Source organism: Gallus gallus, chromosome 11, assembly GCF_016699485.2.
Source record: "Gallus gallus isolate bGalGal1 chromosome 11, bGalGal1.mat.broiler.GRCg7b, whole genome shotgun sequence".
Taxonomy (NCBI): domain Eukaryota; kingdom Metazoa; phylum Chordata; class Aves; order Galliformes; family Phasianidae; genus Gallus; species Gallus gallus.
The window spans coordinates 18,007,753-18,029,248 of NC_052542.1; the positions used below are offsets into that span (position 1 = coordinate 18,007,753).

The 21,496-nt window shown below is 57.0% G+C and overlaps 3 protein-coding genes across 13 annotated transcripts in view; 2 read left to right on the top strand and 1 right to left on the bottom strand.

The window, feature by feature from the left end:
- The window catches only part of ZFPM1 (zinc finger protein, FOG family member 1), a 29,433-nt gene extending 19,633 nt beyond the window's left edge, over positions 1–9,800 (top strand). For 2 of the 5 annotated variants that reach the window (XM_025154290.3, XM_040707271.2), the window contains 7 exons: positions 3,301–3,434; positions 5,428–5,533; positions 5,955–6,164; positions 6,266–6,490; positions 6,755–6,850; positions 6,973–7,122; positions 7,252–9,800. In XM_025154290.3, coding sequence (XP_025010058.2) covers positions 3,301–3,434; positions 5,428–5,533; positions 5,955–6,164; positions 6,266–6,490; positions 6,755–6,850; positions 6,973–7,122; positions 7,252–9,302 — 2,972 coding nt within the window. In that variant the 3' untranslated portion in view covers positions 9,303–9,800. Of the gene's footprint in view, positions 1–3,237; positions 3,435–5,427; positions 5,534–5,954; positions 6,165–6,265; positions 6,491–6,754; positions 6,851–6,972; positions 7,123–7,251 lie in introns of all 5 variants that reach the window. The other 3 variants (XM_025154289.3, XM_004944288.5, XM_414197.8) reach the window with 3 other exon arrangements.
- A 702-nt stretch (positions 9,801–10,502) lies between these two features.
- CIDEC (cell death inducing DFFA like effector c) lies at positions 10,503–12,381 on the bottom strand. 2 transcript variants are annotated; one of them, XM_046899370.1, is made up of 6 exons: positions 12,354–12,381; positions 11,737–11,804; positions 11,435–11,531; positions 11,212–11,361; positions 10,908–11,092; positions 10,503–10,825 (listed from the first exon to the last, which is right to left on the bottom strand). In XM_046899370.1, the coding sequence occupies exons 2-6, from the start codon at positions 11,784–11,786 to the stop codon at positions 10,642–10,644; spliced, it is 666 nt and encodes a 221-aa protein (XP_046755326.1). In that variant the 5' UTR covers positions 11,787–11,804; positions 12,354–12,381; the 3' UTR covers positions 10,503–10,641. The 2 variants fall into 2 exon arrangements, with proteins under 2 accessions (XP_046755326.1, NP_001264607.1); NM_001277678.2 differs by having other exon boundaries at positions 11,435–11,579.
- Positions 12,382–13,285: 904 nt separating this feature from the next.
- ZC3H18 (zinc finger CCCH-type containing 18) overlaps positions 13,286–21,496 on the top strand; it is a 39,968-nt gene continuing 31,757 nt past the window's right edge. For 2 of the 6 annotated variants that reach the window (XM_004944292.5, XM_004944293.5), the window contains exons 1-3: positions 13,286–13,449; positions 13,840–13,907; positions 19,230–19,825. In XM_004944292.5, coding sequence (XP_004944349.2) covers positions 19,244–19,825 — 582 coding nt within the window. In that variant the 5' untranslated portion in view covers positions 13,286–13,449; positions 13,840–13,907; positions 19,230–19,243. Of the gene's footprint in view, positions 13,603–13,839; positions 13,908–19,212; positions 19,826–21,496 lie in introns of all 6 variants that reach the window. The other 4 variants (XM_046899629.1, XM_040707273.2, XM_040707272.2 and 1 more) reach the window with 3 other exon arrangements.

Here is a 21,496-nt window from a genome sequence, read left to right on the forward strand (position 1 = left end):
GGGCAAATGGCTGGGTAGATGGTTGGATGGACAGATGGATAGGTGGATAAAGAGGTGGGCAAATGGCTGGGCAGTCAGATGGACAGATGGGTGGATGGGCAGATGGATGGATAGGTAGATGGGTGAGTGGATAGGTGGATGGACAGATGGACAGGTGGATAAACAGGTGGACAGATGGGTGGATGGGTGGTCAGGCAGATGGATAGGTGGATAAACAGATGGACAAATGGCTGGACAGACAGTTGGATGGACAGGTGGGTGGGTGGATGGGCAGATGGATGAGTGGATAAAGAGGTGGGCAAATGGCTGGGCAGTCAGATGGACAGATGGGTGGATGGGCAGATGGATGGATAGGTAGATGGGTGAGTGGATAGGTGGATGGACAGATGGATAGGTGGATAAACACGTGGACAAATGGCTGGTTGGATGGTTGGATGGGTGGATGGGCAGACGGATGGGTGGGTAGAGGGATAGGTGGATGGGCAGATGGATAGGGGAGTGGACAGATGGCTGGATGGATGGTTGGATGGGTAAGTGGATGGATGGATGGATAGTTGGATGGACAGATAGGTGGATGGAGAGGTGGATGAATAGATGGATAGGTGGATGAACAGGTGGATAGATGGATGGTCAGATGGAGGGACAAATGGGTGGACAGACAGGATGAATGGAGGGATAGACAGACTCGTCCTCCCCTTCAGGGATCCCCAAGCCATGGGCTGGGCTGGGACCCATTTGTCCCTGTGTCCCAGGCATCGCTGAAGATGTCTCATTTCCATGCTCTTCAGGATGTCTCATTTTGGTGCATTTGGGGCATTAAGGCCCCCAGGTGACCCCCAGACCTGGCCCTGGGGGCTGGGGCGCAAGGCACAGTATTAATAGGAGTGATGCATGGTGCTGGGAAGCAGTCCCATGACTCCCTGATAGCAGTATTTATCCAGATAGTATCCAGGCAGCTGCAAACACTCCAAGTCCTCAAATCAGAGATCCTGTCCCAGGGCGGATCTGATGCATTCGAATTTGATTAAAATCCCACGGATACACGTTGGGCAAGGGACATGGGAGCATCCTGGGATGGGACCAGCTGGGCACCCTCCGTCTTCCCCTCTCCTTACTCCTGGAGGAAAAGTGCACGTGTCACCTCGTGTCACCCCAGGTCACCCTTTGTCCCCTCCTCTCCAGGACCCCGTCAGCCCCCAGGTGCAGGTGGCAGTCAGCCTTTCTCTTTCATTTATCAGCTGATAGCCAGCAGCGGGGCGATGACAGGATTAATCTTTGCTCTCCAGCATAGCCCGGGCCATTTCTTTGAAATCCTGATGGGGAGATAAGCTGAAGCACAGCGAGGGGGGGAGAAGGAGCTGCCGGCCCCATGGCAAATACCACAGCATGGGGATGTGTCCCCAAGTGGTGCCTCCTTGTGGTGGGGCATTGGGGTGGACGCTGGGATCCTATGCAGCTCCTGAGTAGGTGCACTCATTGGGACCGAGCTTTGTGGGTTGGGTTGGGTTCTTTTTCCTTCTTCCCATCCTTTTTGCTGCTTTTGGTGACCCCAAAGCACACAGCCCCATCTGTGCCCTGTTTGGTTAATCATCTCGGAGCTGGGAATTCCTGCCATATCGGTGTGGTTCCGCCTCACCGGGACCCGATGGTGAGATTAGATAAGGGCTGTGTCACCCCGCAGGGTGGTGACACTGAGCAGCAGTGGCAGTGTGGGGCACACAGACTTTGCTCCCTGGGGCCACCGTCCGGGCCGTGCGTGTGTCGGTCACCTCGAGCGTTCCCAAGGGGTGGCACTGCTGTGTGCCACGTCCCCACTGCAGTGCTCTGGGGCTGAGCGCAGGGCTTTTTTCCTCCTCTCCCCGAGTGCTGTGACAAGCACAGGGACACAGCCGGCCACCTCCCTGTCATCCCCATGGGGGCACATCCGGCAGCATCCCCATTCGTGCACCCAGCAGACCCGGATCCAGCCAGCGCCATCCCCACGCTGAGCTTTTTGGGGGTGCCAACAGGCAGCCCATGCTGCTGTGTGCCCCACAATGGGGCCGGCTCTATTTTTGTCCCCCTGTCTGGAACGGTTTTCTCTTTATCAGTGCCTGCGTGTTTTCTCTGCTGGGGATTGATACACAGAAGATGAAGTGCTCTGACATGGGAAGTGTCAGGCGAACGCGCTTATCTCACAGACATGGTCTCCTGACCCAAACGCTGCTGATTACCACAGAGATGGGGGGAGGGGGGCAACAGGGGGGCAATGGCGGGGGGGGGTGGGGGGTGGCAGTTGGGTTGGGATGGGGACAGCTTCCACGAGAGCAGTTGGGCTGCAGGGTGGCAAAGGCAGCGGTGAGCCACAGAGCCCTGAGCCCAGAGGGAATCTGGGCCCTGGGGGATAAACCCACGGGCTCTCCCAGTTCCCTTCTCTCTTCCTCCTATCCCACTGTGATCCAGACGGATGACAATGGGGCAGGGGACAGACAGGGCCTGAGGTGACAGCACTGGACTGGGTGAGTGCACGTCCCCCCCACCCCACACACAGCACCTGATGCTCACCTGGAATAACCCCAGCACAGAGAGGGTCCAGATGTCAGCCCAGCTAATAAACACATCAGATTTCAATCTCAGCAGCCATGGGATCATTTTCTCCTCCCCATGTTTCTAGCCCTGAAAGCAATTTGCCTTCCAACCTGTGCAGCCTTCTCCCTGCCTGTGGGACCTCGGTGCTTTGCAAAGCCCTTCAGAGGATGCCACGCCGGTGTTCCCCGTTGTGCTGTGGTGGCAGCAGGGACTGTGACCCAACACATGTGGTGGCTTTAGGAGAATCCCAGCATGGGGCTCACGGCCTCCCGGAGCATCCTCATGGCACGGAGCAGCCAGAGCGCATACATCCCAGTATTGGTTACCTGCCATCTTATCTGCGCTCCGAAAGACAAAGGCACAGTTAAAACATTTTAGAGCAGCCTTCATAGTGTATTAACATGTTATCTAACCCATTAAACCAGAGCCTTATCAGATAATCAAAGCCATTAAGCCCTGAAGCCGCCACGACTTTGGATGCGGGGATGGGAAGCGCTCCTTCCTCTCTGCTGCGCTGTGGTGTGCCCAGACCCCCAGCACTGCTATGGGACCACCAAGCTGGGGGCCTGGGGGCTTCCCTGGCCTAGGAACTGCAGTACCAGTGATTGGGGAACCCAGCGGTGCTTGGGGTTTTCCCAAAACCTGCACAGAACCTTCCTCATCTTCCAGGTGCTGACGGGGGATGGGGATGGATGGGGACGGGACCGGCTGACTCCATCCCTCTCCTTGCAGATGAACTGGAGCTGGTGGTGCAGGATGGGGAGCGCCGGGTGCGAGCCCGACAGAGCCTCCCTGAGGGCTTCTCCTGGGGACCCTTCCAGGGCAGCATCCACAGTGAGCCGACGTCACCGGGACACGGCGAGGCGGTAAGGAGCGCTTATAGGGGCGGGCAAAGCCCCGCAGCAGCGATGAGTGAGGCTGGGGACAGGGATTGCATGGGGAGAGGTCTTCCCTGTGCTGAGCTCTGGGACCTTATGGGAACCCCTGGCTGCTTTTGGGTGCCCGAGACAGCAGCGCTGGTGAGAGGCTGGTGGTCCCCCCTGGCATTGCAAGCGGGCTGTTCGCTGGTGTGTGTCTGCTTGCGGAGATGCGTCGGGCTGCAGGAGGATCTGGGGCACGAAGGGAACCTCAGGGACAAGCAGAGGCACAGAGAGGGGCTGGGAGCCTTTGGGAAGGATGGCTTTCTGCTGGTTTTAGGCATGACTGCTGGAGTTCCATGTTGCAGAGCTGGGACCAGCAGAGGCTGCTGGTGGCTCATGCTTGCTCTGTCAGTGCGGGTGGCGTGCACGGGTGTGCGCGGGCGTGCAGGGCTGCATGGAGAGGCTGGGGCCCTACAGACACGCTCACATCCTTCCCCTCCCTGCAGCCATGCAGGTCAGCTCCAGCCCAGGGGCTCCGCAGCCTGGATCTCAGCTTGGCTCCATCCCCACTCCTCCTCCTCCACTCTCCCTCACTTTTTTTTATTTTCTCTTTTTTTTTTTTAAAGCTCAGGCCCGTTTATCTTTGCCGAATTAAATCCTTGATTAACCCTTATCTGCCCAGTTTGGCTCCATATCTCCCGCTTGGCGCCGTGTGTCCAGACACCCGGTACAGGATGATTGATTCCTTAAAGATATGCGCGGCTTTTTTTCTGATACTTCATTTATTGTCTAAATATTTTTGCTCCCATTTCAGCAGCTCCCTTATCGAGGCGGGCTGATGATTCCCAGCCCTGCTTTCCTCCGCCGCTCGCCTCCCTCCTATCTCTGCGTGGGGAAGCGAGGAAGGAATCGCAGCCCCATCCCTGATACGGGCTGTCGCCCTCGGGTCCCTTCACATTGTTGCTGGCGACGGGGGGAGATAGAGGGGGTCTCCCCCAGATGCCAGCTTGCAGCTGGACATCCATCCCATACACAGGTTTTAGTGGCAACTGGGGACGTCGGGCGGCTTTGGTGCATGAGGAGCATCACTTGTGCCCATCGCTGTGTGGTGGCACTGTGGCTGAGGTGGTGGAGGAGGAGGATGCACGCTGCATCCCCAGAGGGTCCCGCAGTGTTTGCCCTAAACTCCGTTGCACAGTAGGGTGTGTAGACCGCCAGTAAAGGGATGCAAGGCGAACGCTTGGTGCCCATCCCATTTCCCCCAAGGAAGGATGCCTGCTGGGGGGAGGTGCCCTGCTACCACCAGCCCAGGCGGATGCGGAGCAGATAGGGTTTCTGATGGTTATCGGGGCCGGTTCGGCACGGAGACACTGACCTCTTTGTTCAGGGGAAAACAAGGAAGGTTCTCAGCATGGGCTGCAGACGGGCAGCTGCTGCTGTGGCTGTGGATGGAGTGGGAGCACCCGGGGGTGCTGCAGGGTCCTGCACAGCACACAGAGCTGCATCTGCTCGGGTACCCCGTGCACAGAGCCAAGCTGCTTCCCAGGGCAGCTTTCTGCAGGCTCAGCACTGCGTGTGCACTGTTGCAGCGTGCACGCGTGTGTGCGAGCCCCTGTGTGTGTGTGTGTGTGTGTGTGTGTGTGTGTGTGTGTGTGTGTGTGTGTGTGTGTGTGAGCTTTATCACGCTGCGAGCACTCGGCTCCTCGCAGTGATAAGGCCTAAAACCGGCTGAGACTGTCAGTCTGAGTTGGAGGGTTTAGAAATATTGGGAGGAATAATTAGATTTCATATCGTTACCGCGGCAGCCATCAGAGGATCAGGCAGATTAATTTCCAACCCCCCCCACCCCCCATCCTCGCTCATTAATATTCATTAGAGATGCAGGGAGGCAGCGCAGGGTGCAGCGCTAGCATGGACATGCCAGTGTCCCCTGCTGTCCCCTGCTGCCCCAAGTGCCATGCAGACCCCGATGCTCACCTGTACCCCTCCCTGCCCGCAGCAGAGCCCACCCGTGACGCTGGTGCTGGGGGATGAGAGCTGCTGGCTGTCCTGCCTGCCCCTGGTGTCCGGAGAGCCCGATGCCAACGCTGTCATCTACAGGAAGGGTTGGTACCTGCGCTGGGGTCGGGGGGTGGGCACGGTGATGGGTGCTGCATTGGTGCAGTGCTGGCTGCAAGCCTTGTTGCAAGCCATAGTGCAGATAGTGGTGCGAGACACAGTGCGGTGCTCCGTGTGAGAGCGTTACAAGCGCTGGTGCAACATTCACTGGGAGCCTCAGTGCAAGCATTGGTGCAGGCACTGTTGCAAGACTTAACGCAGGCATTGCTGCAAGATTCAGTGCAAGCAGTATTGCAGGCATGGGACAAGGTGCAAGCACTCCTGGCAGAGCGCTGCTGTGCCCATCAGCGCAGCTCAGGCGTGGGCTCACACCGCCACCTCCAGGCGAGCCCAGGCTTAGCCACGGGGGGGGGGAGAGCACCCAGGAGCGGGGGGGTGATGCTGACCACTCGTCTTTGTGCCCCCCAGATGACGCCGTGTGGTGCAGGACCACGCGTGCCGTGCGGGAGGATGAGCCCATGTGTGCCTTCGTGGTGGCAGAGCCAGCTGCCATCCCTGGGCAGGCGGTGAAGGCAGAGCCTGGAGACTCGCCCTACCCGGCTGCGCTGCACTCCGACATCCAGCTGCTGCCCCAGCAGGCGGGCATGGCTGCCATCCTGGCCACCGCCGTGGTGAACAGTGAGTGCCGGGGTGATGCCGGGCAAGGGGTCCCCAAGGGGATGCCGGTCCTCATCTCCGTGCTCACCCCATCCCCTGGCATCCATCCCTTCCCTCTGCAGAGGACGTCTTCCCATGCAAGGACTGTGGGATCTGGTACCGGAGCGAGCGCAACCTGCAAGCCCACCTGATGTACTACTGTGCCAGCCGGCAGAGCGCGGGCTCACCTGCTGTGGATGAGAAGCCCAAGGAGACATACCCCAATGAGCGTGTCTGCCCCTTCCCCCAGTGCAAGAAGAGCTGCCCCAGCGCCAGCTCCTTGGAAATCCACATGCGGAGCCACAGTGGTATGGGCACGGCATGACATGGCACAGCCTGGGGACAGCAGGGACCCCAAGGGAGCCTGCTAGCCAGAGGCACAGGGAGGCTGCGGGGTGCTTGCAGCCAGATGAGGGTCTTCCCCAGTTGGGTTACTGATCTGGGCAGTGCCCTGCAAGCTGGTGCTCACCTGCAAAGCCTTCTACCATAAAGATGGAGCAGGCATAGCTGCACATGTTGTCCCCGTGGTCCCCGTCCCTCAGCGTTGAGGTGTCCTTCTGTCTGCCTTGCAGGGGAGCGTCCGTTCGTCTGCCTGATCTGCCTGTCCGCCTTCACCACCAAAGCCAACTGCGAACGCCACTTGAAGGTGCACACGGACACCCTCAATGGTGAGTTGGCACTGCCTGGCGTGCCCATAGGGGACAGCAGCACCAGGGGATGGGAATGACAGGGAGAGGTCCTGCGGTGGGACCTGTGCCCGTGGGTCAAACCCACTTTGTGTCCTTTGCAGGTGTCTGCCACAGCTGCGGCTTCATCTCCACCACACGGGACATCCTCTACAGCCACCTGGTCACCAACCACATGATCTGCCAGCCAGGCTCTAAGGGAGAGGTGTACTCACCAGGGCCAGCACTGCCTGCTGCCAAACCCCTCACCCCTGGTGGGTATGGGACAGGGTCCACACACCAGCCCCCCTAGTGCCACTTGGCATCGTCCCAGCAAGGGCTGTGTCCCGCCATGGCCCCGGATGTGGGGTGGGATGCCACTAACACCTCTCTCCCCTTGGCAGGGCTGAGCCAGCCGAACAACGCGCCCGTGCTGAAGTGCAGCCTGCCCGCCTTCATACCCGACGGGCTGCCGGCCCTACCGCAGCACGTGGTGCTGCACGGCCCTCTACCCACCATCCTGCCCGGCCCAGATGCCACCCCACAGCCCGCATCACCCTCGGACACCACCACGGGACCCGCATCCACTGAGGCGCAGAATGGTGAAACCCCTGGAGAAGGTCAGTCCTCCTCCTCCTCCGGCGAGGCCATCCGCATCAAGGAGGAGCCAGCTGATAGCCCGGCTGGGAGCGAGGCAGAGGAACCCAAAAGTGGGGAGGCCGCTGGTAGCCCCAGCTCGGAGCCAGAGCCCAGCTCCCGGACCTCATCCCCCCGTAGCCTTCCCCCAGGGAAGGTGAAGTTGGAGCTGGCCAGCCCCACGCCGGGCTCCAGCCCCGTGCCCAGCGAGCCGGGCTCGGGCACGGCGGGCGGCACCGTCTTCCTGCCGCAGTACCTGTTTGGCCACGAGGCCGCGGCGGTGGTCCCGCAGGCATCGGAGATCCTGGCCAAGATGTCAGAGCTGGTGCACAGCCGGCTGAAGCAGGGCCACGGTGCGGTGCCGCCGGCACTGTTCACCGGAGCGCCGGTGCCGAAAGGCGCGACGTGCTTCGAGTGCGAGATCACCTTCAACAACATCAACAACTACTACGTGCACAAGCGGCTCTACTGCTCCAGCCGCCACCTGGCTGAGGACAGCCCCCCCGGTGCCCGAAAGCTCAAAGTGCCCCCAGCGGCCCCCAAGGGTCCCCCTGGCCCTGGGACGCTGCTGTCTGCTCCGTCGGGCGAAGGGCAGAGGGCTCCATCAGGGGACGGGGATGTGGGGCGCGCAGCCACGCCGCCCGCCCCGCTGGAAGAAAGCAAAGCGGTGTCCCCGGAGGCGGAGGTGGCGGCATCGGGGCGGTGCAGCGAGGACAGCCAGAGCCCTGTCAGCTCGGAGGGGGACGAGGACCCCAGCAAGACGCTGTGTGAGGCGTGCAACATCCGCTTCAGCCGCCACGAGACCTACGCCGTCCACAAGCGCTTCTACTGCGCCTCGCGCCACGACCCGCCGCTGCGCCGGCCCGGCCTGCCCAAGGTGCCCTTCGTCCCGCAGCCCCTCCGCACCCGCAAGCGCCGCAAGCTCTACGAAATCCACGGGGCTGAGCCACCCCCACCGCCCGACCCCAAAGCCCCGGCGGCCGCCCCTTCGCCCAGCTCCAGCCCCGATGCCGAGGGTCCCATCGATCTGAGCAAGAAGCCGCGGCGGCGCGGCGGGGAGCAGAACGCAGCCACGTTGCTGCCGTTCGCCGACTACCACGAGTGCACGGCGTGCCGCCTCAGCTTCAACAGCCTGGACAGCTACCTGGCCCACAAGAAGTTCTCCTGCCCCGCCACCCCGTTGCAGCCCGGTGCCATGGAGCACCTCCAGAAGATCAAAGGGGCTGTGCCCAAAGGACACCGCGACGGCGAAGGGGACAAAACGGCCCCCGCCGGCACCACCAAGGCTCTGCCACCCGCTTACCCTGCGGCCACGGTGGGGGACTCACGGTACCCTAAAGGTGCCAAAGGGCCGCTCTCCATCTGCCCCTACTGCCCACTCAACGGGACCATCAAGGGGGACCTCATCGAGCACTTCCGCCACGTCCACGGGCTCTTTGTGGCCGCTCATGGCCTCCCTGACGCCCCACGGCCCGGGGGGGGCAGGACGCCCGAGCCCCCCGCAGCCTCACCCCCGCGCCCACCCGCCCCGCGCCTCCGCCGGGACAGCTTCAACGGCAAGGAGGCTCGCGATGCCCCCCCCAACGGCAGCCCCCGGCCCCCCGTCTCCCCCCGGCCCCCCACCGACAAGCCCCCCACTCCGCCCTCCTATACGGACCGGGGGGTGCAGACCCCCCCGGCCAAGGCTGCGCCCGGCCCCGTGCCCAACGGCAACCACCGGTACTGTCGCCTGTGCAACATCAAGTTCAGCAGCCTGTCCACCTTCATCGCCCACAAGAAGTATTATTGCTCGTCCCACGCGGCTGAGCACGTCAAGTAAAGCCCCCCCCCCAGCTCCGATAGGCAGTTTGGGGTTGGGGGGGCTGCGTGGGAATGGTGTGGCTGGGGGTCGAGGTCCCGGTGATGGATGTGTATTTATAAAGCGCTGCGCCACCATCCTCATTGCAGATGTGGGGTTGGGTCGGGGTGATGGACCTCAGGGGGGGCTTCTGCAGCCCCTCCTCATCCCCAGAGCACCACATCTCTCTGCTCTGGGTGCTGACGTGCACCCCAAGTGGAAGGACCTCAGAGCACGCACCTGGAGGCACCGTGGTATGGGGAGGGGGGCTGCCCCCTCCCCAGCTCTGCAAAGCCCCCTCTGTCTGCCCCACTGCTCCTCCCCACGTGGTGCTGCAGGGAAAGTGGGGCAGGGGGCAGACACTACAGGGAAGGGGGGGCACAAGCAGGCCCTGGAATGGGAGAGCACTGAAGCTGAGAATGAAGCATCCCTGGGAACTGTGTGTATAAGTGTGTACAGAAATAAATATGTCTAATAACACCGGGTGCTGCCTCCATGCTGGAGGGGAGGGGGGGGGGCAAGGCTGGGGTGCAGCCCCTGCTCAGGTGGTGCAGCAGGTGTGGGGATGGAGGCTGATGACTAATTGTCTGGCTAATGAAAGGAATGAGCTGCAGGTGGGCTGTGCTGCCCCACACCCAGTCCTGGGCTTGGCTGGGGGGGGTCCAATGCTGCAGTCTCAAAGCTGGGCTGGGAGCCCCCAGGTGAGTGTGGCTGGGATCTGGTATCCCTGCTGTGCTGGGGATACCACTGAGAGCTGGGGTTCAGCCGGTATGAACCATTAAATCCTACGTAAAGCCATTGCAACAGGAGCCTGGCTGGGTTAATGGGATCCTCTTCCTTCCCTAACTCAGCATTTTTGAGCAGGTAGGGGGCAACCCGGGGGGGGAATGCACATACACCACCCCCTCCTCACCCAGGATATCCCCTCCTTGAAACTCTGCCCCCATTCCAGCACAGGTGGGCACTTATTTGCTCTCCCTCCTCCCCCTCCTGCTAGAAACTGGCACCAGGCAGGCAGTGAGTGGTGCCACGGCTCCCCCAGGGCCTCTTGCAGCAGCAGCCCTTGCACCACAGCCTGGCACAGCCCCGTGCCAAGTGGAGCAAGCAGCTGAACCCCCCCCCCCCCCCCCCCTCCCCCCCATCCCAAACCCAGCCAGGGAGGGGAAAGGACACAGAGCAGCATTGCAAGAAGCACAGCTTTACTTAAATAAATATATTTACAGAGCAGCAGGCATCACAGAGAAGAGGTGGCTGCATCCAGCCAGCAGCATGCAGGGAGAGGCTCTGGGACCCCCCCAGGAAGGGACACAGCCCCATCCCCTCACTGCAGCATCTTGCTGGGAGGCAGCAGGGGAAGGCTGCGGGGCAGGACTTGGGGCTGCAGCACACAGCTCTCCTCCTTGGGCTCCTCGGTGGCATCCAGCAGCTGCTGCATGTAGCAGGAGGTGCCCAGCAGCACGTGCCCCGTGGCCTGCATGCTGAAGAGCATCCAGCGCAGCGCTTCCCTGGGTGGGGGGGGTCAAAAAAACAAGAGTGAGCATCGCTCCGTGCATCTACGTGTGCTGTGCCTGCCCTCCCAGCACTCACTTCATGAGCCGCTTGGCCCCGTAGCAGCGCAGGTCGTAGGACATGCTGTAGGTGCCATAGAGCGTGGCTTTGACGTTGAGGCAGCCCAGGTCCTGAGGGTTGGTCTTGTACAGGTCGAAAGTGACACAGGCGACGTCGATGCGGCGGGATGGCTTGTGGGACAGGCTCAGCTGGTAGCCAGGCACCTAAGGCACAGCAGGACCAGGAGTTGCCCAAGGAACCTTGTGCTGCCTCACCCAGCATCATCCCCATTGACCCCTGTGGAATGCCCACGGGATGAAACGCTCCCCCAGCCCACGCTCACCTTGCAGGCAGACCACGACTGCCCCTTGCCCAGGGCCATCAGCACTGTGCCCTCCTCCAGCGTGCAGAAGAAAGCCTCCGTCTCCACCACGGTGCCGTCCTCATCCAGGACCAGCGTGATGGGGTCGGGGACCAGCAGGGCTCCCTGGGCCTGCAACGGGGCAGCGGTGAGGGGGATGGCCCCTCAGATAGATGTGCCCCAGACAGATAGATGGACAGCTCACCTGGCGCAGCAGCTCTGCCAGGCTGTGTGCCATGATGCCCTTGCGCAGGCTGCGGTCCCAGTTGCAGACACGGAAGGGTCGGGGCCGTGGGGCCGGGCTGGAGAGGAGCAGCTGCTGGGTCATGGAAGCACTGGCAGAGACATATCTGGGGGGTGGGGGGGAAATGGGAGGGTGGGGAGGGTCAGGGGGCTTCCCAGAGCCATCCCCAACCCTGGGCTTTCACCCAAAGCGTTGAGTGGTGTCAGAGCAGAGGGAGACAGTGATGTCCCCTTTCTAGGGGACGGTGTCACCCCAAAGCTTACTTGGAGACAGGCGCAGCCAGGCGCAGGCTCAGGGACTTGGCGTAATCCATGCCAGCACGGAACAGAGCCTGGCAGGGAGAAAGCTTCAGCCCAGGCAACGGTGGTGTCCAGCTCTCCCAAACCCCTCAGGAGACCCCATCCCAATATCCCATTGGTACCCGCCCTGCTCAGCAGGGACTGTGCCTGCCCTTTGACCAGGGACAGGCTGGAGGCAGTGAGCAGAGTCCTGCTGCCAGCACAGCTCTTGCGTAAAGTGGCGCGTGGGCTCTGAGTCAGTGCTGGAGCAAAGGTTAGCAGAGGTGTAGGACTGTACCCCAACCCCTTTGAGGGGCTGCAAGGGATTCAAGGCAACCCGAGGCACCCACCCCAGCAAATATGACCATGATGGTCCGTGGATAGCTCCTATCCTGGGGATCTTGTAACCCATCCCCATCCCCATCCCCATCCCCATCCCCATCCCCATCCCCATCCCCATCCCCATCCCCATCCCCATCCCCATCCCCATCCCCATCCCCATCCCCATCCCCATCCCCATCCCCATCCCCATCCCCATCCCCATCCCCATCCCCATCCCCATCCCCATCCCCATCCCCATCCCCATCCCCATCCCCACTCACCTACACCAAACACACTCAATCTGTGCCCCCACATAGCCACACTCACCTTATATAGCTGTCAGCAAAGGCTCCACCCACGCCCCCACCCCTCCCACCTAAACCAACCCCCTCTGGCTGCTGACACAAGGGGTGGGACGAGCCCTGGCCGGCTGCTCCGCCTGCAGCTCCTGCAATGGGGCAGTAAACGAGCAGCCTCAAGCGTGCATCGTCCCAGCAATGCAACGAGCATTGTTCTAGTGCCCCAAATGCCTGGTGCTCACTTGCATGTAGCTGTGCCTCTGCGTGTGTGTGCACACTTATTATCACTTCTTCCACGTGTGTGCACGTATGCATTTATTTCTGCATGTGTGCATGAAGAGAAATGCATGTCAATATGCATGCACGTCTCCATGTGTGCACACAACTGGCTCCATGTGACACATGCAGACCCAGATGTGGGTATTCACACTCACATACGCATTCTGTGCTGACACACGTCCACTGCTTTGTTGGGTACACATGCACAAGTGTGCACACAGGCATCTCCTTGTCCATGCGCAGTGCTGCATGTGTTAACGCCCACCCCTCTGCAGCTCCGTGTGCATGCATGCACACGTACACCTCTTTGTTGTGCGTGCATGCATGTGTACCCACGTGCGTGAGCACACAGGTGTATGCATGCACGTGTTCACACCTGCAGCTGTGTGCATGCGCGTGTGCACCTCTCCATAATGTGTACATGCGTAGGTATGTACCCATTCACATGGGTGCAGACATGTACATGCATGCGTGTGCCCCCCCTCCTCGCCGCACGAGTGCGCACGCGCGCTCAGCAGATTTCCCGCGCGCGGTCCCTTTAAGACGCGGACTGCGCGGCCGCGCGCGCGTAACGCCGGGCCGCGCAGGCTCCGCCCCCTTCCTCCCCTCCCCCCGCCTGAACGGCCGTCGCGCCCGGATGACGTCACGCCATGGCCGCCCTGCGCCGCCGCGAGTAGAGGCCCCGTCCCGTCCGCGCCGCCCGCGCCGGAGCCGCTGTCGCCGCCGCCCCCCGCCCCGCTCGCGTCCCGCCCCGCCCCGCCCGCCGCCCCCCCTCCCCGCCCGGCCCCGCCCGGCCCAGGTGAGCGGCTCCCGTCCCGCCGCGCTCTGCGGGTGCCGGCTGCGGCCTAGTGCCGGGAAACGGAGGGAGCGGGGGGGGCGGGCCGGGGTGGCAGCGGAGGAAGCGGGCGTGGGGGGTGGGGGGGGCAAGCGACCCCTGAGGGGATGAGTGCAGGTGATGGGGCTCTACCGGCGGGGTGGGGCTGGGGGGAGGAGGCGGAGGGAGGGGAGGGGGCAGCCCCGGAGTGCCCCCCCACCAAAAGCCGGTGGTGCTGAGGTGGGGCTGTTCCGGGGTGCCGCCCTCAGGTGGGTGGGAGTGCGAAGGGGTAGAAGCTTTGGGGCGGGGAGGCCGACTGAAGGGGCGGTTTGCAGCCTAGCTCTGGGGGCTCTGACCGGCTTTCTCTTCACACAGGTGGGAACAGGGAGAGCTCCAGGAGCCTGGGGCGCTGCAGGTCCTCAGCCTGGCAGGACGAAGCTGAGGTAAGGCTGGTAAAGTTAAGCTTTGAGGTTATTGGCAGATTCTGCAGAGGACAGAAGTAATGGCACTTGTTTTCTGGCCTGGCGTTGTGGCTCCTGTCGTTCAAAATGAGCACCTGCTAGCACAGAGCTGCAGGAAGAGCCGGGTGTGCTCCAGCTGTAGGAAAATCAGTGTTGCTGGGAACACAAACTCCAGCTGCAAACAGCTCTGTTTCTCTTCAGGTTTCTGGCCCAGAGTTCACGTGATACAGTGCAGTGAGGAGCAGTGTGTAGTGAGTTGTGTTAATGTTCTGGATCAGAGCTTTATGCGCTCTGCTTTAAAAGTCAGCTCACTGAGAACTGTCACCAAATAGTTCTCTTACGTGAATGCCAAAAGGTGGCTCAGTTCTGTGTATTAACAGCTGCTAGATGCTGTGCATCATCCAAGTCAGGTCTTCTTAGAGGATGTCAAATACGTTTCTGTTTTAGTTAATTAACCTGCTAAGTATCATAGTTCCATTCAAAGGACTGGGTGTTTTGCTTTTGTTCTCTTTCTTCCTGATTTTATATGATGCTCCTTTCTCAGATCACAAGGCTTTTTTTTTTTCCTTCTCACTTTTGCTCTTCTTCCATATTTTTGCTCCTTGGAGATCCTGCCCTTCATTTCTGTTTTGCTTCTGCTTTGCACATCTTTGTCCCCCTAACCTTTTTGTGCTGTTTCCTTTCTAACCTATATTGTCAGTTCTATTTCCCATTCATTCTCCTCAGCTTGCACATCACTCTTCACCCATCCTCGTGGCTTGACTTGGAACAGGCTCCTGAACATTTCTGTTCTGCATTAAGCACTGATCTTCATGGATAAACGGAAATGCTTTGATTTTGCATCAGACTGTTTGGCTACAAGAAAGGAAAAAATAAACCAGCAAACTTTCTGTTGTCCCTGAGAGCTCTGCCTGAAACAGAGAGGCCTCCATTCCCTCTCAGCAGCAGTGATGAGAGGCAGTGCTGCTTCCCTGGTGTGTGCCCCGTGAGCACCCAGGAGCTGCGAGGTGTCTGTCTGGAGGTTACTGACATTAGGGATAAGCTTGGTTCTTGCCATCCAACTGGCAATTTGTACTACTGAAGCTGATGGATCTGTCAGGGCACGGTTTTTTGTAGGGCACTCAGTGCCTTCCTGCTCCCAGAGATGCTGGAATCACCTGAGCTGTTGGCTCCTCTACTATGTTCAAGGTGTATTTCTTGTTCGTTTGTGGCACCACATAAAAGCTGAGGGAGAAGTTTAATGAATGGAAGTAGCGCTTGCCAAGATTATCTTTCCTTGGTGCCTGTTTCAGATCGGTCCTTTGAACACTACTGTTTAGTCTACCACCAAACTGCTACCTTCAGCAGTGAGTCAGCTGCACACGAAGCTTTGCTTCGTCAGCTTAGTTAACGATACAGCTTAAACTTTTAATGAGTTCTAGTTGAAAAAGAGCAGTAAGAAACAGGATTTCAGCCTCCTGCCTGCGATAGGCACTGTTGAGAGATATGCTTTCAGAACATAAAGCAGTGAAATGCTGCTCTGAGGGGGAACAGCCTATGAGGTACCTGTGTGATCCCAGACTAAAATCTGTGATTGGAGATGTTTTCCAGCAAGGCTGTGAGGCTCGAGTGGGAACAGAAAGAGATGAGCACCCTTTGCTATTGCATCCAGGTCCTTCTGGGTGAGGGCAGCAGTGCAAGTGGCTGGTTTAGAAGGAGCACCTCTGTTCCACCATATGTGGGCCATGAAATGCTGACAAATTCCATTCCTTAAGTTGAAAAAATTCAGAGCTCAGACTGTGAAACTTCAGCATTGCTTCCTGCTGCGTATGTATTGTGTAACTGAAAACCTCTCTTTTCCACCAGGCCTGGCTGTGACAACAGGCTGTCTTGGAGACGAGCAAGGGCTGTGTTCTGAGAGAGGATGCTGGCTGCCTCTTCCAGTGGTCTGTGTGCGTGCAGGGAGCGAGGCAAGGGGCTGCAGGTAGAAAAGGCAGTTCTGTCAGTAAGAAAGCTGCAGATCGTTGCAGCCAGATGTCCCCTAGGGCTCTTCTTGCCTTTTTCATCCTGTTGCCAAATGGTTCTGGATGCGTCTCTTCAGAGTGCCTTCCCTCATCTCTAGACATTTAGTGAAGGGAAGGCCAAACTTTGCAGAAACTGTTGAGGGGTTTTCTTTGTTTCATTTGCTTGTGTTTTTGGTGGACCATCTGCAATGCTCTTGATGGCAGCACTGGCAAGCTGCTGCATGGCAACAGGGACTGGGTGGGTCGTGAGGATTCAGAAGGAACAACGGGAGGGAAAGTCTTGCTCGGTCTGTGGGGACAGCAAGTGCTGTCTGGGAGCTGGGAGCATGGCATGTGCTTGCTGCAGATGGGACAGCTGGAGAGCTTAGCTGCCACATCTGCAACATCTCTACTGGCAACATGTGAACTGCTTTTAAGGCACTTACAATTCAATCAGTGCTTCTGCAGACAGTCCAAGACACAATTTTGGCCAAAGGTGCGTGCCATGGTTGCATTCACTCCAAAGTTTCTCAGTGGAAGGGTTGAAACTCGTCTGTTTCAGACGTGAGGGAAATGAAAACATGGCACAGTTTGAACAAATGAAGTCAATTCTGTAGTAAAAGGGGTAAGGTGGCTGTGTCCAACGTTGGCCTTGCCTGAACTACCTGCAGTTTTAAAGATAGCTCTGAAGATAAACCTCTGCTAAGTGAGAAGTGTCACTGTATAGGTGGTTCATTGCCCTGTCACTCAAAGCTACGAGTCAAACCTGTAGCTTAGAAGTTAATTTTTTGCTTTTATATCCAGTTTTGAAGATGGCAAGAAACAGGCTCAGTTCTGAGACACAAATTCGGGATTTACCATGAGCCTGAAAGCTGTGGATTTCTGCTGTATTACTTTGCTCAGTTTAAAATGCTTCTGTGTAGTCACTTTTGTCCTCAGATTTTCCTATTCTTCATCTGTGTGTGCAACTAAAGGAGAGTGGAAAGAAAAAGAAGCACCAATTTAAGAAAGCAACCTGCAGGATTCCAGAGCTTTGGGCTGAACTGCTGTGCAGGTTATTCTGAGGCAGGGTTTGGGATGTGAGCTTTAGGTTGCTGCTACCCTGAAAAGAACAAATCCATTACAGCTTGTACTGAAGCCTGAGTGACCATGGCAAAGTCTCCACCATGTCACTCAATTCTTCCTCTGGTGCTCTCACCTTTCATAGCACTCGGTTATATCTCTTATTCCCTGAAAGAGTGGCTACAAGTTATACTGGTTAGGTCAGCGATGAGGTGTTCTCCCATCTCACACCATTCTTGTGGTGTGCTGCTGTTGCAGGTAGGTTTGTGACTGTGATGTAAACCACATTTGCTTGCTGTCCTCTTGGCTCAGACTCAGGGGGATGCCTGGGGTGAGGGATGGCTGGAGGATTTGTTTTCAAAAGACCTGATTCCTTGGCCTTGGGGCATCTTTTCTCGCATACCAGTGAACAGGGAGCAATGGCCCATAGGGAGCAGCTGAGCTGTGCTCTTGCTGTAGTCCTCCAGCTTAGGAAGCAGTGTAGAGACCATAAGTGCCCTCTGTGTTGCTTCACTGCCTGAGCAGATAGAGGCAGCAGGAGGGCGTGAGGCCCACTGCCAAAGGGAAGCATGGATTTTGTGAACTCTTTTACAATCAGCTGTCACTTATTGTGTTTCTTATCATTTCTGCTGGTGGGAATGAATAGGAAATTGTTGTAACTAACCAACGCTCTGGGGTTTTACAATAGCTTTAATAGCAGAGGTGAATGTTTCGTGCTCATCAGTTCAGCTGGGGGTGAGAACGTATTCATTTTCTCCCAGCCCTCTGGAGGGCTTGGTGTCGAGTGCAGAAAGGCAGTGAGTCATTTGAAAGCCTTTGCTTTGGTGCTGCTTATTTTTAAGAAATTAGAAAACAAATTTCCTGAATACATCTGTACTTGTCAGCTTCTGTATTTCTGCTGGCCTCTTCAGGCTGACCTTTCGGGTGTAATACGCTGTGCTGCTCTACGTGCATGCAAAGTGTAACTTCTCAGGCACTTAGGCAATTAAAATTGCTGTCATAAAATTCCCTCTTGAAGCCAGCAACAATTTGTGCAAGCATTTATGAACTCGGCAGCAACCTTTATGGGCACAGTAAGAATATCATTTGTTTCAGATTACATCCTGCTTAACTGCCCAGAGCTGCTATCACTGAGAGGCAATTGCTGTCTTTTAATTTGGTTTATCACTTTTCAGTAAAATCACAGCTTTGGTTGTGAGCACGAGCCAGCTTGCTCAGAAGTACAAGGAGGCACGAGGAGCTTGCAGGCAGCTCAGCAAGACCCTTCTGCTCCCCGGGGCTCCATCGGGTGTTCAGATCATCCTCATGTGTATCAGCTAGCTGATATTCGAGCAGAGTTCCTGGGTACTGTTGTTTTGGTACACTTGTACTGCTGCTTTTATTTTCTGAGGAACATTCACAGCTCCTCTGCAGCCTCCCATGGTATAACGAGGGGCCTTTTCTTGAGAGTGACTTTCATCTCCAGAGCCTGCTGCCAGTACCAGCTAATGAGGGCTGCACCGTGGCGAAGGCAGGCGATGCTGTCTCAGTGATGACAGCACATCTGGCACTGTCTGGGGCATGAATACAACAGTCCTCATCCCAGGAAGTTTATGGGGAAGCAGATAAGTACCGTGGGTAATAAAGCTGTTCCTGATTTTCCAGCATGGGCTCTTAGCACACAGAAGCAACGCTCCATGCTCTTCCATCTGCCCTCCTGCCATATCTCAGCACCAAGTTCCCTCACCACAGTTACTTTCCTTGAGTTTTCTTGAATGCATCCTGTCCTGGTTGAAGTGTAAAAAAAAACACCATCAGTATATGGCCAGTAGAATCGTTGTGAATGGTGTTTCCGCCTCTTCAGGAGTCCATGCTATCTGCAGTGCTATGTGATCAGGCTTAACCAGATGTGTCTGCAAAACCTGACCCTGTGTTCTGGAGCTCACCCACTTGCTCATGAGAGAAATGCCATGGGGGTGGGAAAACCCCATGATTACTTGGTGGGAGTGGATGTGCAGCTCGCTTTTAGAGCTCGTAGATGAAACCCCAGCCTTGAGCTCTACCCATATAAATCCAGAGTAACGTACTCTTAGCTTATCTGGAGTAATTTTGGAGTGAGTTTTTTATGCAGTTTAAAATGTCTTCTTGAAGATACTTTGATAGACCACATTCATGAATTCAGGCATTCTTTTTCCCCTCTAGGAGACAAAATACAAGCTGAACCCTTCTTGCTTTCCCCAGCTCGTTCCTCATAACAAGTGTAGCGTTCTTCCCTCCGCAGGCTATTGGGTACTGATGGATGTTTCCAACAGCCCTGAGCGAAACCCCTGCTCTCCTGATGATGACCAACAGCTTTCCGACGACGAGGTCCTAAAGGAGAGCGGTTCAGAGCGAGGACTTGATGGAGAGGGTGGGCAAGGCAGCGTCCTGGGTGAGGAGGAGGATGCAGTCCGGGCACTGAGCCATGGCGAGGAGAACCACTCGGATGAAGAGGACCACTTGAGCGAAGCCAAGTCTCAGGACTCTGACAACAACGAGCAGGGTGGGGAGCTGAAGAGCCCCCCGCCTCGCAAAGGAGAGGAGGAGAACCGTGCTAATGACCTTGGTGATGAAGCATCTTCTGTCACCCGTGAGCTGGATGAGCATGAGTTGGACTATGATGAGGAGGTTCCTGAGGAGCCAAGCGCTGCTCCTGTAGAGGAGGATGTTGAGAAAGCTGCTGGTGAGGATGATGAGGAAGAGGAGAAAGGAGATGAAGCCCCCGAAGAGGAGAAAAAATCCAGCAGTAAAAGCGATGATGAAAAGGACGGCCAGGATCCCATCAAGGAAAAGAAGAAAGAAGAAGATGATGGAGAGATCGATGATGGCGAAATTGATGTAAGTAGGAGCTGGTCTGGGGTGGACAGTTCTGCTGGGAGAGACCTGTCCTTGTGTTTGAGCTGTTGCCTCATAGGGTGTCGTGCCTTTCTCTCCTCGTTGGCACGGGTGTCTGCTAGTTGTGTCCCCAGCATACAAGTGACATATTTCCATCAGAGGTAAAACTGTTACGGGCCGAGTCCTGACCACAGTTGCTTGGGCATGCATTGCCATGTACTGTAGAAAAATAGTCTGTGCCACGTGTTGCTGGAGCAGTTGCAAGTAAGCTATTAGCTGCCTAGTGTGGAACAGCTCCAGTGCCTTAAGAAACTATTCTGCTTTGGCTCTCAGAGGACTTCTGGATGATGCTGACAGCAAATTACTTAGCGATGGATTAGGTATTCATAAGCTGTCTCATCAGGTTAGTTTGAGATGCTGTAGTGCAGCTCCTGGGCTTGGTGTCAGGGGTACAAGAAACCCAGGGCTCCAAGCATGCTCTGGTGGCAGCAGGAGGAGCAGACTGTGCTGGGCTTCCTGGGAAGTGTTTAACCAGGCAGGCCCTGAGGACTGGGCATCAGCTCAGGGATGTGCAGGCTCACTGGGTGCTGTTTCAGCTGAGAAACATATGCAGGTATTTAGGAAAAACGGAGCACTGTCTGTCCTGCTGTGCTCTGGGGCTGAGGTGGCTCCATAGTCAGCTGTTTTTCCCCCCAGAAGTTATGGGTTTTTAATGCTTTTTTGTTTCTGAAGAAAGGTGATGCAGCTTTCCTTCATCACGCCCTGCTCTGGCAAGCAGTTTCCTTAACCACTGACAGTATTTTCCAAAAGCTTTGTGCGTTTCTGATTGAGTTAGGAGGAATTTCAGCATGTTGTGAGAGAGTCCAGGCAGGATAAAATAAATTCCTGGCACCCTGACTCCATGCCTGCTTCTTGATTAAAATATGAATGCTTTCCTTTAGAATCCACGGCATTCTTAGGGGCGCTCTCCTTACAAAGCACAGGATGAATTTGTACTCTGCTTCTCATACATTAACTCATAACGGGGTTCCCAGCTGCCTGATTCCAAGGAGACCTCACAGAAATAAATACTTTCCCTTTTGTTTGGGTACAGCGTCGGCAGAGACTTCACACGGCTCTTTTGAAAGCAGCCCAGTTGAGCTGGTTGTGCCATTCTCTCATCCTTGAATGCCATCCCCGGCTTCTGGGGAACCTCTTTAAAGCTCCACGTTTTGCTGTGCTTTCAGACTCCTGTCTTTGGAGGAGGGGATGTTCATACCAGTTTTAATTTGAATAGAAGTGTAGCCTTTAAGATCAGTTCTTGCTCAGGAGAGCGCTCCTTGCGTTGCCCTCAAAGGGATGCAGAAGGGGCTGTTAACCCATCTCCCTGCGGGCTCTGTGTTTGTCTTAGAGACAAGCAGTGCTTTTTCCTCATTTCCAGCTTCTAAATTGATCAAAGTATGCAACTTTCTTCATCTATTCCCACTGCTGCCACGGGGCTGTTGGTATTGCCTTGCAGTGGGAAGGCCTCGGCCAGCTGCTCCCTGCTCAGATGTTTTGTGTGCTGAAAAATGAGTGCTGAACGGAGACTGTAAGATAAGGCATGTGCCTTTTAGGAGAGGTAACTGTTTTTCTTCAGTGTGTGTCGGGTGCCTGACAGCTCTGTGCTCACGTAGAGCAGAGGAAAGGCAGGTA

Bases quoted from the DNA above. Each gene is read 5' to 3' on its own strand.
- CIDEC (NM_001277678.2), bottom strand. From the start codon at position 11,786: ATGGATTACGCCAAGTCCCTGAGCCTGCGCCTGGCTGCGCCTGTCTCC. The intron at 11,580-11,736 runs GTAAGCTTTGGG...CCCACCCCCCAG, and splicing joins CTGGCTGCGCCTGTCTCCAA to ATATGTCTCTGCCAGTGCTT. The intron at 10,826-10,907 runs GTGAGTGCTGGG...CCCCCCACCCAG, and splicing joins GGGGCCAAGCGGCTCATGAA to GGAAGCGCTGCGCTGGATGC.